Here is a 15,054-nt window from a genome sequence, read left to right as displayed (position 1 = left end):
TGTCTTTATCTCAACCCACGGGTTTTCTCACCTTTACCCTTCCAGTTGTTTCCCCCATCCCTCTGGAGGGGAGTGAGCGAGTGGCTGTGTGGGGCTGAGCTGCCAGCTGGGGTTAACCCACCACAGCCCTTTTCTTTCCTAAGTGCTTAGATGTAAAAATGCAAGCTGTGGTCTCAAGTCATTGTACTCTTTCTAATAATGGTAGGTGATAATAAGGAAAAAATACAAAACGCAGCAATATTTTGTATGTAAACACTTTAAATGGATTTATTTTTTAAAAAAATCATTTTTACAGTTGGATCATACAGTATTCTTCTGTACGTCTTAAATTAAAAGCCTCCAGCTTTTAAAAATGCTGCCCAGTACAAAAGTGCTAATGTAAAACTGTAGTGTTTATGTATATAAACCAGCACTATACGTCACTAAATATCACTCTAAATAGTCTCTTCACCAGTGTCAATGAGTGGAGAAGAGATGGAAGATCAGACTTCATAGTATTTAAGGGATTCCTTCTTCCCCTTACAGTTCAGTCTTCAGGAGCTTCAGCGCTTTCTGCATGTTTGAATACACTAGAAATGAAATATTCATAATGTTATTTTTGTTGCAACTTCCTCTGCCAGAGACTGCAAGTACTAGAGAGAAAATGCCATTATTAGTAAAGCTTTTGCTCACACGCCTATTGCTATACAGATTCTGATGCACTGTGCTCTTCCAAGCACCTTGTGAACATCATCTGTTTAACTTTGGTGAGAACATCCATCCGTTAATGCAAACGCATGGGCATTCGCAGGGCAGAGACAGGAGCTGTGCGGGGAGGGGGGAACTGTAGCACACAACTCTTCCCTGCTCCCAGAAGGTTGCCTGACCTGGCCCGGCACGGCTTGTGTGCAGGAGTTCTCACTGTTGCTTACAGTGAATGCTGCTGAATTATGCAAGTTCCTACTGACGTATGCTTTCTTTCCAAATGGATGTTTAAGGCTCTGGGGCTCCGCCATCCTTCTTTTCACCTCACTGAGTTTAAGTCTAGCATCCTATCTAATTTTAATCCTGGTTAACTGTCTTTCAGCAAGTACTGATTGTAAGAGTCTGTAATGCCTGGTGTTATTCCTTGTCATATGAAAAATGTGACTGCTTTCAGAATATTATTTCAGAATATTTCAGAATATGCTACTTACACAATGAAATGTCAGAGGGCTCATATGCATAGAGACGGTTTGAGTATCTTCCAGTAATATCTGCTCTCACAGTCAGGGAAGGATCTGGAAAAAAAGGATGAGAGACATTGTAGAGGACAGGACTAACCTTGAAGCAGAAGGAAATAAACCTTTCTGCACTTCTGCTTGCTTCCTGAATGTTTCTGCAAGGCAAGTCTGTTCCACTAACAACCAAGAGATCATTCTTCTACACAGTCATTGACATTTATGTCTTGTGTTTGCAGGTTTATTAAGAATGGGATAAGTTTCATTCTGATTAATGTTGATCAGCCTCCCACCCTGTGCCACTGCATAGTGCCTAAATTAAGTCTACAAGCTGAGACAGCTTTCAGGCCACAAACATTGTTAAAAAAGAAATAATAAAGGAAGAGATAATGTAACAGGTCCTTTGGTCTGTTGAAAATGGTCATCATGACCTAAATTTATCAAGGTATGTGTTAACGATACATGTGCACAGTATATAAGGTTTCCTATCTGTTCTGGGAATACCTGGATGCATGCACGGCCACTCATCGGTCTCCAAAATGCAAATGCTTATGAGGGGTTGTGCATGTTGGTAGACCGTGGACCTGAGTACTGAGCTTCAAAAATTGGCCCCTGAAACATTCGGGGGCCCTGCTGTTCCTGCAACATCTGAAATTGTGTTCCAAACAGAAACCTGACGGGTGTACAGTATTTTTAGAGATAGGAGGATGAGCAAGGCTGAGCCAGTGCCTAGCCATTCCAGTGACTGGGGCATCATGTCACTTCAGTGACACAATGGAAGAAGTGACATCATTTGTGGAATCAACAAGGGAGCAATGCTGGATCTGTGAAGCTGATGACCTGCCTGGGGTTGCTTTGAGATTTCATCCAACAGAGTCAACTACAAATTTTATATTTGTCATTGAATAAATTCCTGTTAATAAGACTGAGGATTTGAGATGCATGGTGCAGCAGGGGCTTTGGTCTGAGATCAGCTTTGATGCTTGAGATACTCACCTATGAACAAAATCCGAGGGACGTACTGGCCATCAGGTGAAAGATTCTTGTCTGTGGTTTCATACTAAAAGAAAACAGATAAGGTTCCCAGTCAAGATTGCAGGAGGGCATGTTACATGATTTTTTTTTTCTTTGTACTTTGTGTAATGAAATAGAGCTTAAATAACATATTGTGCAGTTTAAGAAATTTACTGTCTGGGATGCAATCTTTTAACAGCTGGAGTGGCAAATTGATAGCAACAGTTAATGTTATTATTAAACTTTAAATTCCCTGATATTTTGAGGTTATGATAGCTACAGGTGAAAGAGACTTATTACTAAATCTATTATGCTTCAGAACTAGCCGTTTTTCTTAGCCAACCCTATCTATTAAACCTATTAAAGCTAGAGAAGCCATAATTAAAAATAGAACTTTATTGCTTTTTCTTAATGAAGTGCAACTGGGAAACTTACCACAAGGTTCAGGAGAATGAATTTTTCAGCCAATTTCTGTATGTCTTTATGTTCAGCAAAGACCTTTTTGAGGGCTAGAGAGAAACAAATGGGAATGGAAGTTAAAAATACGCTCCTGAAATATATTGTCCTTGAAAAACAAATTCCAATAAGCTGATAGAATCAAAATGAGAATTCCCAGTTTACAATTACAGCAAATAAAGATTTTAAGTTCATTGTGCTGGAAGATGATCAACTTGTTGATGTTCTGTGGTAAAGAGTAATTACAATACTACAAAATATCCCTCCTTCCTTCAGATAGAGCAGCTCACTCTCTAATTTGTCTGCTTAAGTTTGAATTTGAGCATTTGACCCTTCAAACCTCCTGTTCTGCTACTGTGATTTCTGGCTCCAGTTCTTAAGGCAGTGACAATACAGCGTGCAGGTCTTCAGCCTGAAATGTTTGAAAACATTTCTCACTACTCTTGGTTTTGTTTTTTGTTTTTAGCTGATTGTGATACAAACCAAAACCAGATTTGTCACAGGCCAAAACCTGCTGACCTCTGCTCATTTCTGTATCATGTAATACTGAATTAACTTTTTAATTTTTCTTCTGCACATTGGAAAATGCCTATGTGGGACAGCGACTTGAAGAACACTCCTCTGCATGCTTGAGCAAGTTAGTGTTTCACTAAGGCTTACTCAGCAAGCAGAATGGTGGCTGGTTTGGATTTTTTAAAAGCAAAACCTGAAAACCAGCTGAATTTCCCCCCCCAGTGCAAAGGGCTTAATTACCTTGGCTGTGCGGGCAGTCGTCCAAGTGGTGGATAATCATCAGGGGTTTGTTGCTGGAACAGAAGAGACATGGTCAGGGGCCGGGGAGGCGCTAGGGGGCGCTAGGGGGCGCTAGGGGGCGCGGGGCGGGGCGCGGTACCTGTGCTTGGCGCGGAAGAGCGCTTCCTCGTACGTCTGCGTCCAGATGAGCTGGTCGCCCCAGCCTGCGGGGGAAGGACAGGCGGAGCGTTATAAGCCGGGCCCGGGGTTCGCGTCCCGTCCCCTGCCCGCGTCTGCCGGGAAGGGCTTTGAGCAGACGGGCTGCCAGAGGGCTTTAAATCGGGAATAAAGGGGGAGCGGGTGCTAGGAAATGCTAGAAAATGTCTGTGCAGAATAAGTTGCAAGAAAATTATTTTTTTTAAAACAGCATAGGAGTCAAAATGGTAGCAGATTGCACTTAGTAGTATTGTTTTTTACCTCTGGAGAGTGTCTGAGGCAGTTTTGGTTTAGCGGTAGTCTCCTTTGTCTCCTTCTTGCCCACATCCTTTGCCAGAGCACAGGAGATGGCAACGAGCAGCAGGAACATGGACACGTAACTCTTCTCCATGGCTGCTCCTGGAACAGATGAGAGAGACTTCACGTCGTGCCTCCCAGGCTGCTGCTTGCTTTAAGGCACACAGCAGATAAGGATGGCTAGAGCGGCAGGTCAAGTCACAAGTATGCAGCAGGGTGAGTCAGGGCTGAAACGAACTGCTCCAGGCAGGGGCCTGGGCCTGGGGAACCTCAAGGAAGCGTGAGGTTTGCTGAGCAAACTGCCACAAAGGACCTGGCAGCTTTCTAGTGCTCTGTTCATGCTGTTGGGCTGTGGTCCTTTTAAAATGTGCACTTATGTGTTAGTTTCTCTCTCTTCCATTTGCATGTATTTGCTCAGTAAAACAACTGAGTTTTGGCAATTCCAAGAGTACTTTCAGGTCCTAGTAAATTCACACTTATACCTCGATCTCCCAGTGTTATCGTAATCAAGTACTTCAGGAGCCCAGCTGCTGAAAACTTCACTTGTCTTGGCTCTTCCTTCCTTGTGCAGCGGGAGCAACCCATGAGAAGTCAGAACATTAAGCTAGGCTTTACAGTGAGCCACTGGCATAGGCACAGCCTAATGCTGTTGTTGAAAATTCTGATCCTGTCTTCACCCTTAAAAGTATCATGTAATACTTAAAGATAAAACCAGTAGAATGTATAATAAAAAGAGTGGGGAGGAGTTGCTGTGTGGAACAGTGAGAACTGAAATGCAGTTTGCCAGTTTAAGCAACGCAAAGCAGAGGGCTTTTCCTGAGCTTGACTCCGGGGTGTGGAGATGGAAATGAGACACGTCTGATGGGAAGCTCCTCAGCGTTTCAGCTGAGATGCTTCTTTGAAGGGGGAAAACACTTTAGCAACATGACCCTATGTTTTCTCATTAAATTTCCTCCTGGAAACTAGAACACCAGTGTAATGGGTACAGTGGGAAGACCTAAGATATTCCAAAAGCAATACAGAAAATTCAAAAGATTCATGCAAAAATTACAATGGGCTGTCAGTTTTTACAATTCAGACAATGAAAATGAAAGTCCAGGGAAAAAGCATTTTTCTGGGTAAGAACTGCAGGAGGAGGCGTTAGCTGAGTTTCCATCAGTGGAACAGTGCTCTTTCATATCAGGATGTCCAACAGACCTCAAACATTCAAAGAGTCACTGTTTCAAGGGCATGAAATATGACTTTTGTAGCAGACTGCCTTTCTGCCCCGAGAAGAGTCTCATTGGCAAGGAAGAAAATTGCATAAAGTTAAATTAGACCCAGTGGATTTTCAGGGTTGCCTCAAGAGTTGTTTTGGCTAGAGTTGTATAGCGGAAGTAATGTTTCTCTAAAAAAAAAAAGAAAGAAGGTGGTATGGGGCAACCAGGAAATCAAAGACCAGGCAATTTTTCTGCTGTTGCTGATGCAGAATACAGAAAGCAAAACAGAAGAACATTAAACCTGCTCTTTAAAAACTTTGCCTCTGGAAGGCTATGTGCACTTTGCTGAGTTCTTCACCCCCCCCTCCAAAAAAAAGCCCTCCTCTCCTGGCTCTTTTAACCTCCAAAGCCAACATTTCTCTACACATTTTTTCTTCCTAGCAAGCTGTGCTGACCTCTGCCTATGTTGCTGCAGTCTGTTTTTCCCCATTGATCGGCTGCTCCAGCCCCAGGTATCCCAGGCTCACAGCTCCCCCAGGGACTCTCTAAAGCAGTAAGCGTGCCGTGCCGTGCCTTACCTTGTTTACTCTCCCAGATGCCTGCCAGGGTGTGAAGGTGCTCCTGGTTACAGTGTGAATGCTACCCTTCCTACTGCCTATTTATGCACCTTCACACACCCCAACTCCACCCACAAGTTTGAATTTGAATACTACTTCCAAAGAGCTAAACTTTCAAGTTTTTTCCCCACCAAAACATTCAGGGTTAAGTCTGTAATTAAGTAACGTTACATTTTCCTGTCAGACACTGCATCTAAAACTCAGAGATGTTTCTATAGACTTTTGGGACATTTTTGGAATGGTGATTTTAACATGTTGGCAAAGATCCAAGTCCAGGTAAGCTTAAGTCAAGACTCCTGATTTGCCTAAAGAGTGATTTGTCTTTTTTTGATTGGCTGGAAAATCAATATGGGTTGCTGTTCTTTTAGTCCTCTGAAAAAGTTAAATTGGTAACTCAGAACTTCAGATGTTAATTAGATAAATATCTGTGCAGGTTATATAGATATGTGTGTACACATGCACATACAACAGCACATAGGAAAATTGTAATAAAACCTAAAAGAAAGTTTGTAAAGATCTCCACAAAAATGTATTTGGCAGCTATAACAATAAACTCTGTTCATAAGTGGAGGTCTAAATAAACCTTTATTTCAAATTCCATGTTTTATTAGTTGTGTGGACATTTATTTTTAACTACAACATGAAAATCAACCATTTTAGGTTTCAGATACACATATAATACAGTACAACACTTAGGAAGATGAGACTTTCAGGTGGCTGGAAGGCCATCCCTACTGTTGCACTGACTGCAGATGGTCCTTCCTCAGAGGTCAATGCGATTCTGTCCTCAGCAATATATATTGAAACTACAGTATGCTTTCCTTGGTGCATGCCTCATGTATTTCAGTGAGATTAAAATCACATGTTCACGGGCAATGAACATTTAACATTACTCAGTTGGGTAGAGCAATCCATCAGATATGGATTTTCCTGTTTGAAATTCACAGTGCTCTCTGATGGCTGCTAACAGCCCCCTTTTTTATGAATACACTTAGGAGAATGTAGTGCTTTAGTGCTTTGGATCATGGTTGTTGCTTATTTTTTAATTTCTTTTAATCTTTTTGTAAATAGTGATTAGGAAAATGAGGTACAGAAGCAAGATGGTGAACTCAAGCAAAAAAAAGTATTGCTGTTCCTTACAAATGCACAGTAGTACCATGCTTTGTTTGGGTGCTTCACTTATTAGAAGGGTGAAACCAAAGCTCCCAGGGAGGCCAGTGATATTAACTCCTGTTTCTGTATGTTTCATGATAAATATATGTTTTCCTGCCAAAGAAATGAAAGGAGAGAGATTGCATATAAATCTTTGCTCCTCCTCCAGTACTTCTCCCTGAAGATTCAGAGATGTATTTGTTAGCTTCTGTATTGTGTATCCAAATCACATCCACTCGGATTTTCTTCAAAAACATATACCAAAATAAGTTTCCAAGTTCCACATTTGGACCCGTGAGTGCTCACTTTGGACAATCAGGTTACATCCTTAATCCACTTCAGTGCAGATGCAGGAGTCAAACATTAGGTACCCATTTCTGAAATTGTGGCCTCAGCTCAGAAAATTTATAATTCTAATTTAACACGCTCTTGCTGTCTGTCTTCTCAGGTCACACCTAATATCATTTGGTAGTTTTAAAGCCTGTAATAGAAGTTTTAGTTGCTCTCTGGTTATGTGAAGAGATAATGAGCAGGTAGGCTCCCACTCACACACTTTAAAAAAAATTGGGTTTGTCTAAAAACGCATTCTCAAAACTAAGCTCTCACCCACTCCTTGGCTCCTGCTTTAGAAGTATTTCCATTTAATTTGCACCTTTGCTTTCTCCTCTTTTCAGGAGATGACTTGCCTTAGCCTATTTCCACATAGCTTTGTGCTGCTCTGTAAGATTTGTTTCCTGCAGGAAACTCAATAATTCAGACATAGCTACTCACAGGGACTTCTCTGTCAGGTCCAACCCAGTGATCTCAACGGAGGTAGCTGAACATGTCTCTAAACCATCCTTGTGCCTTGATGATGATGAGAGAGGAGAGCTCAGCCTTTCCCACAGCTCCCTGCTTGGGTCCTCAGCATGCACCCACCCACTGAGCTGGCATCTGGCTGTTTATCAGGGGCTCCTTTCTGTGCCTCAGTGACTAAATCCTGCAGGAATTGCCTCAGGAGAGCTTGGAACAAAATAGGACTATCCCAGAAGGTCTTTCCTTTTTTGCTATAAAGATCTTGTAGACTCCATTACTGTTAATATTTAACATCTTTACAAAACTAGTCACTGGATTTTTCCTTTGATTTTAATTTCTCTGGTCTGAAGGTACCTTTGTTCATTATGTTACACAGAAATCAGCACAGTTTTGATGACTGATATTATAGCCATTTTAAAGGTATTTTCTGAAGTGCTTCGTTTTTTCTTGTATTTCGTAATACGGAAGTTTTAGAATTCAGCCATTTCTCCTAATTTCATAACACACACATGCTTCCAAATCTTGTGATCTGCTGCTCAGAATAAATAGCAAAAGTTTATGTTGGAGGAATAAAAGTAATGAATGAAATGTATAGTCAGTCCCACACTAGAAATGCCCTGAGTCAAAGCCAGAGAGAGCCATACCTGGGAGTCAGCAAGCTTCCAGTGCTGTTAAAGTTGTATATTGTAAGATAAAGTGGTTGAAAGTAGAATACGTTCAAGAACTGGTCAAACTTCTTTTGTCAATGCCTTAACCAAGTGAACTGAGTCGTAATTTTTTATTACCTGAAAGCTTTTTGGATGAATTTTGTCTGGTAATTTTTCTGGAAAACCTTTTGCCCCAAAATTTAGGAGCTGAGACACCTCTGACACCTATGACAGATGCAGGTCCCCTTCTGTTTTCCCCTCCCTGAAATAATTTAAATCCTTGTCTGGAAGATTATAGGGAAGTGCTCTCTAGATTGGGATATGGAATGATGATCAATGTTCCCAGTCACTCATGTCAAGACCTTTTCTTTTTGTATTAATAGTCATTTATTCTGGAGCAGGTACCAGACCCCAGATACCCCACTTCCCAGCTCAGTATTTGGTCAATTGGCAAGAAAGTGATTTTTCTCACATTGGCTCAGGAAACTTTTGCTAATACATGAAATTGATAGTACCACTAAAAGAGAGACTCAGAGGGACTTGTTATCTTCTAAGTGGTCCAAACATTCTTCTGGGAGTTGGAAAACCATGGTTCAACCACTTTCCTGTCTACTTTATTTTCAATACAAAGCTGCATTTCAATACAGAGCTGGAAAGTCAAAGGTTCAGCAGATTGCTGCTGAATGCTTAAAGTTGGTAACAGGTAAACATCTGCTAAGAATCTGATGATTTGTCTTGAAGGATCTGATCATTTCCCAAAATATGTCAGCCTATCACTTTCCTCTTTTTTGTTGAATGAATTGTTCAATGAACTTGCAGTACCTGCAGTTTAATGGTAATATTTTTCAAATTGGATGCAGAAGAGATGGTTAGGATTTAAAATATGATATTCTGACCATTCGTTCACAGCTTTCAAAACGTAAGACCAATCCATCAGGATTTTGATATCTCTGAAGACATTCTCTCCCACTCGCATGTGCACATTTGTAATACAAATCACCACCACTTAATATGAATTGGCAAGCTGGAATGCAAGCATGGACCGTCCTTTACATAGCTTCAGATAAAGGTGGAGATTTATCGTGTAACCAGTTCTCATTATTATGCTCTGTTTTGAGCTGTGAAGTACTGGGATGTCTGGAAGGCATTGCTGAATAATGTGTTTTAAAATCAGTAAGTCATTTGAACCCCCACAGTAAATATACTTACTCTTGTATTTTTTTAATGCCCTTTTCCACAACAGTAAGGAAACTATCATGATCTGTTACACCAAGGAGTATCAAGGTTTTCAGCTTATGTAGGACTTAATTGCTTAGCTTGTATTTGGTAAGAGAAAGCCTGATCCTGACAACTCTTAGATTTAACTTTGAAATGTTTTGTTCAGTCCCACAGGGAGGCAGTGAATGAGTGAAGAGGGATTCTTTGATGAGCGAGCTTGGGAAGCTGGGGGTGTACCACAGCCTGTGGAGGAGACTGTTTATCTACTCTTCTCAGATGGGCAAGTTGGTTATGATTGGCAAGGCTTCATGCCTGAAATTCTTGTTTAAATAAATGCATTTTAATTAATTGAAATAACTAGCTGTGTTTAAAACCAGAAAATTTACTGTATTTCAAGATTTAAGCAAATGACTCCTGCCCTAAGCAACTGATACTCAATTTTCAGATTGCTCGAAATCTGTAAGCCAGCAGTTTCCTATTTTTACTGTAGTGTAATATATGAGGATGGTGGGAAGACCTTTGTGTTTTGCACAGCTTAGTTTTGTACTTAGTATCACATGGAGAGTTTTTAATTAACCCCTTTCTGTTTATCTAACTTGTTTATAAAGCCTGCCTCCCTTGAAGCATGGATGATAAGCTCTATTACGGGCAGGTAGCTGAGCCACAATGTCCATGATTGAGTAAGTCTCACAGAGCTGCCACCTTACTGTCATCTCTCTGTGTGCCTCCTTGTATTCATTGTTCTTATTTTGAATTTATGTTTGGTTATCTGTAGCCCAGACCCTCTCAATTTTCCTGATGCTTTACCTCAAAGATCAGAAGACTTTGGATTCTAGTGAGTATCAGTGACATGATGTCAGCTCTCATTCCCAGAATTAGTCCCTAAGTGGTAAGGGACGAGATTCTCTTTAATCTTATTAAATCACCCAAAGTTTTACCAAAGTAAAGGATTCCATCCTGGTCATTTTTTGTTGTGTGGGTTGGTGGTTGATTTTTTTTTTTTTTTTTTTTTTTTTTTTTATCAATGAGCAGTAAATACATCTGCTCAGTCAAATTCCAGCTGAACCCACTGACACAACTGCTTTCTTTGCCCCACTGCTGCTTGTGAGCTAATCTCACGTTACTAAACATTGCTTTTGCTTTTGGGCCAACATACTAATCAGCATCACCTCTGCAATGAAGCTTATTTGTTCTGCCAAGTTCATCTCTGTTACTGGTAGTGTTGATCTTTTTCTCCAAGCTGTGCAGACTCTAGTGGTGTTCACACCTTCTGGCTGGCATGATGTGCTCCACAGCACCCTTAATTTTCTCCCAAATTCTTGACATTTCCTTGGCTTGTGTATTTGTCACAGAATGTGCAGTTCCAGTTGATCACACAAACTGCAGAGTTTTAAGGGACTCCAGCTTTGAGGTTCAGCTGCCTTTCTGCAGCAGGTCTCACAGTCTTAGATGTTCTACCATGTCTCCACCATGTCCACATCACAATACCGTTTTTTCTCCCTCTACTTCAGTCTGAACTGGATGAGGGTCTTTGCTTGGACAACTCCAGTTGCCTTGTCAAGGTTAAATCTGGGATTTTGCAGTCTCATTTTTTGAGTTGGATTTCCCAGATCCTGAATATAATCTGTTTTTTTAATCTGGCCCTCAGCCACACAATTGTAAAACTGACTTTCCAGATTTATAACAGTGATAATTTCCTCTGTTTTCACCTTTTTACCTTCTTTTTTTTCTTCTTTTTTTTTTTTTTTTTTGGGGGGGGGGGGGGGGGAACTGAGGTTCTCTCCCCTCTTCTCCCTCACCCTGAGTGCAGTACTCTCAATTTCTGGCTAATGTCACAACTGACCTCCTCTACTAAAAAGGTAGTTCAAGAGATTGGCTGGTCTTGTCTAATCTGTTGAAGAGAAGGATAAGGGACTATCTAATAGCAGCCTACAACTCCTTGAACGGGTGCTACAAAGATAAAGGATCCAAACTATTCCATCAGTTTGAGGACCATAAGCTGTGGCTTGGGAGGTTTATAGCGGACATCAGGAAAATCATCTTCCTGGAAAGGATAGTGTAGCACTGGCACCAGTTACCCAGAAAGATGGAGAGACAACTCTGCTGTCAGGTTTCTAAGAGTTGGTTCAACAAAGTTTGAATCTTAATGTCATTATTCAGTGATCATGCAACATGGTGTTGGAAAGAGTACCTGCATCCTGTGTCTGACCTTCAGCTGTTTAACGGTTTATAACACGCATTTTGAAATAACACGGCAACGTGTTCCGTCATGCTCTGAGGTAGTTCCTAAAGCAGATCACTGAATGTGCTTCTGAAGGCTTCTCACTACAATTCTTGCCTGCAAATATTAACATAATATAGTTCCTTTTGTTACACAGTATTTAACGACATATGATAGACCGCTGATTTGTCTTCCCATTGAATAAAGTCATTCTATTGCAGAATGCCTCAAACTTCACATTTTCCTTAGTTTTTTACTTTTACATTGCCTATATTCTATGCTGATATTCTGGCTCCTAAAATAATCTTGTTTTGCCAATACAACAGAAACATTAGGGACATCACCTTTGAAAGGTTTTAACCAAGGTCACCTTTAAAAATCCCTGTAGAGGTACAAATCCTGACATAGTCCCAGGACAGAATTCATCTCTTTTTGCATTCCCTGATGATGCGAGTATAAAGTTATGCTGGATTTTCAATATTCCTCCCGCCTAAACCCCACTTACTGCAAGACCAGCCTATCTCACAGGGATGAAAATCTTTCCTGCTGTTTCTCTGAAGAGTAACATTTTACTGCTAATAATCTCTTAGCACATGTTACCAGTACACTACCCTTGCTAAAGAATGTGTTTGTGCAGAAAGCTGTCACAGGAGCAGGATCAATGATGGTGGCTTCTCAAAGATCATCTGTCTTGAAGGAGCTGAGCTGTTTTCTCAGTCAGGGAACATATCACAACACAGTGACCTTGTATAAGAGAAGATACATGTCCCATAACATCCCCATAGAAAAACTGATAAAGTATGGAGTAAATAAGAGTGACATGGACTGCTATGCTCACAGGGTTGTGACTGGCAACACACAACCCCGGTGTACCCCGGGGTCAATACTGGGGCCACTATTAATGGATTGGAAGAGTACACCCTCAACAAGTCTGCAGGTAATCCAATGCTGGGAGAAGTGGTTGATAGATCAGATGGTTGTCATACCATGCAGAGGGACCTTAACAGGTCAGAGAAATGAGCCAACAGGAATCTTATGAACCTCAACAAAGGGCAATGCAAAGTCCTGCACCTGGGGAGGCACTAGTACGTGCTGGGGTTCAGCCAGAGGGAAAGCAGCTTTGTAGAAAATGACCTGGAGTTCCTGGTGAACAGCAAGTTGGACATTAGCCAGTAGCATGCCCTTGTGGCAAAGATGACCAGCAGCCCCTAGGGTCAAAGAAAGGCAGGCCACATCTGGAGTGCTGGGTCCAGTTCTGGGCTCCCCAGTACGGGAGAGACAGGGACATACTGGAGTAAGTCTAGCAAAGGGCCTTAAAGATGGTGAAGGGATGGAGCATCTGTCGTTTGAGGAGAAGCTGAGAGAGCTGGGACTGTTCAGCCTGAAGAAGAGATGGCTCAGGGGGAACTCGTGAATGTGTATAAATATCTGATGTGGGGTAAGTGAAGAAGACAAAGCCAGACTCTTGTCTGACATTGTGACGGGATGAGAGGCAATGGGCTCAGATTGAAATTCTGGAAATTCCATGCAAATGTAAGATAAAACTTTTTTTTTTTTTTGGTGATGTGAGGATGATTGAAGAACGGAACAGACTGCTCAGAAAAGTTGTGGAATCTCCGTCCTTGGACATATTCAAAACCCAACTGGATACTGCCCTGAGCAACCTGCTGTAGGTCACCCTGCTTTGAGCAGGGGTCTTGAGTTAGACAATCTGCAGAGATGCCTTCAAATCCAACAATTCTGTTATTTTATGATTCTACATATGTAGCATATATGAAAGAAAGGTTAAATAATACAAAGGTGAACTTATAATGGAATGCAGACATATCCCACTCAGCTACAGCTGACCTGTTGCCACATAAAAGCTAAATTAATGGAAAGATGCCATACTGTGGTCACAGAGTAGGATATTATTGCTACAACAGTAATGAATGGTTATTAACTTTTACCCATGAGCCGCTCATGTTTCACCACTGTGTGGGTCATGCACTGTACAAATATAGTTGTAATATCCATATCAGAATAGTTAGCTGGCTATTTAAGCCAATTAGACTGACTTAAGGCAACGTGTACTTAAAGTCTTGTTTAAACGTTATGGCCTGGACATGGTAAGCACGCTCCCGCAGGTGGTGACACTAAATAAGCAGTATCAGTCACAGGGAGCTGATAGGAGGATGGGTGTTCCCGCTCTCCTGCTGGCCCAGTTCCAGCCGGTGTCATGATGATAACGTGGCTCTATCTTTGCGTTCAAATGCACAATGCTCCTTTAAAATGATTTTTTTTTTTTCTTTGTAGCTGGCATAAGCAGTGCTACCCCAAATCTTGTGAAATACTTAGTTTATATCTCAGTCCAAGGGCTGAGATATGTTTCAGCTGTGCTTAGCATAGAGACTTAGAAGCTGGGACAGAGCAGCCAGCTCTCATTTCCCCTCCCTCCCTCCCCATAAGGTCATTCTGGCAGCTGAGAATGGCTGAAATAGAAGCGAGCTTAGGCAGTGTGGTCTTTTTGCATCCAGCTGTTCCCTGTATCCAGCTGTATCACTTGGACATTCCATGGGAGCCAGGGAATTCCCCACGTAGTCAAGTCACAGGTGGTCTAATCCCTGTATGCCGATAAAACTTGGTGGAAAAGATGGAGATGGGAGTGTGATCCAACAGTAGACCACTTAAAACTTCATGAAAAGTCACATGTATGGAAAAATGCACATACAGGAGTCTCTATGTCAGTGGTCTGTTAGGAGCCATTTATGCTTTTAGCATGTCTGAAAGGAAAAGACAAAACAAGGTGTCATTTCTTGTTTTCTGTGGAAAGACCTGTGGCTATCCTACTTTGATTAGCTAAGTTTTCAGAGTTAAATGCAATGAGTCATTACAAATCCTAGCAGTCTGAGGCTCTAGTTCCTGTACTCCTATTTCATATTGTGCAGCTGCTGGAGCTGCAGAGCAAACAGGCAGGTGGCAGAGAGCTGCCTGCAACCAGCAGCCTGCTGCATTCTGCAGGTGTTGCTGGGCAGAAATAACCTGGGGCCGATTGGTAGCACCCACCAGCTTTCTGGCATGGCGATGGGGGGATATAAATCATCAGCACAGTGGGAATGGAGAAATGTCCATCTATGCTTGATCTTTGCTTGGTTAGTGTGAAGCTCTGGTGTCTGCTACCTTGGTGCATTGGCTAGCAGTGCTGAGATTCAAGTTGCTAATTCAATACGCAATGGTGCTTCCTCCACTGACTGTAAGTTTTTAATGTCAAATATCTTACTAAAAAGCTGAACAAACTGAAAGTAATGATTA

The 15,054-nt window shown here is 41.6% G+C and overlaps 1 protein-coding gene across 1 annotated transcript; it reads right to left on the bottom strand.

Moving 5' to 3' along the window:
- Positions 1-240: 240 nt before the first annotated feature.
- Positions 241-5,769, bottom strand: AGR2 (anterior gradient 2, protein disulphide isomerase family member). The gene is made up of 8 exons (XM_075746072.1): positions 5,692-5,769; positions 3,879-4,016; positions 3,562-3,625; positions 3,423-3,475; positions 2,649-2,722; positions 2,196-2,259; positions 1,176-1,259; positions 241-569 (listed from the first exon to the last, which is right to left on the bottom strand). The coding sequence occupies exons 2-8, from the start codon at positions 4,006-4,008 to the stop codon at positions 520-522; spliced, it is 519 nt and encodes a 172-aa protein (XP_075602187.1). The 5' UTR covers positions 4,009-4,016; positions 5,692-5,769; the 3' UTR covers positions 241-519.
- Positions 5,770-15,054: the final 9,285 nt, after the last annotated feature.

Source organism: Balearica regulorum, chromosome 2, assembly GCF_011004875.1.
Source record: "Balearica regulorum gibbericeps isolate bBalReg1 chromosome 2, bBalReg1.pri, whole genome shotgun sequence".
Taxonomy (NCBI): domain Eukaryota; kingdom Metazoa; phylum Chordata; class Aves; order Gruiformes; family Gruidae; genus Balearica; species Balearica regulorum.
Note: the sequence above shows the minus strand (reverse complement) of the source record. Positions and strands in the feature narration are given on the sequence as shown.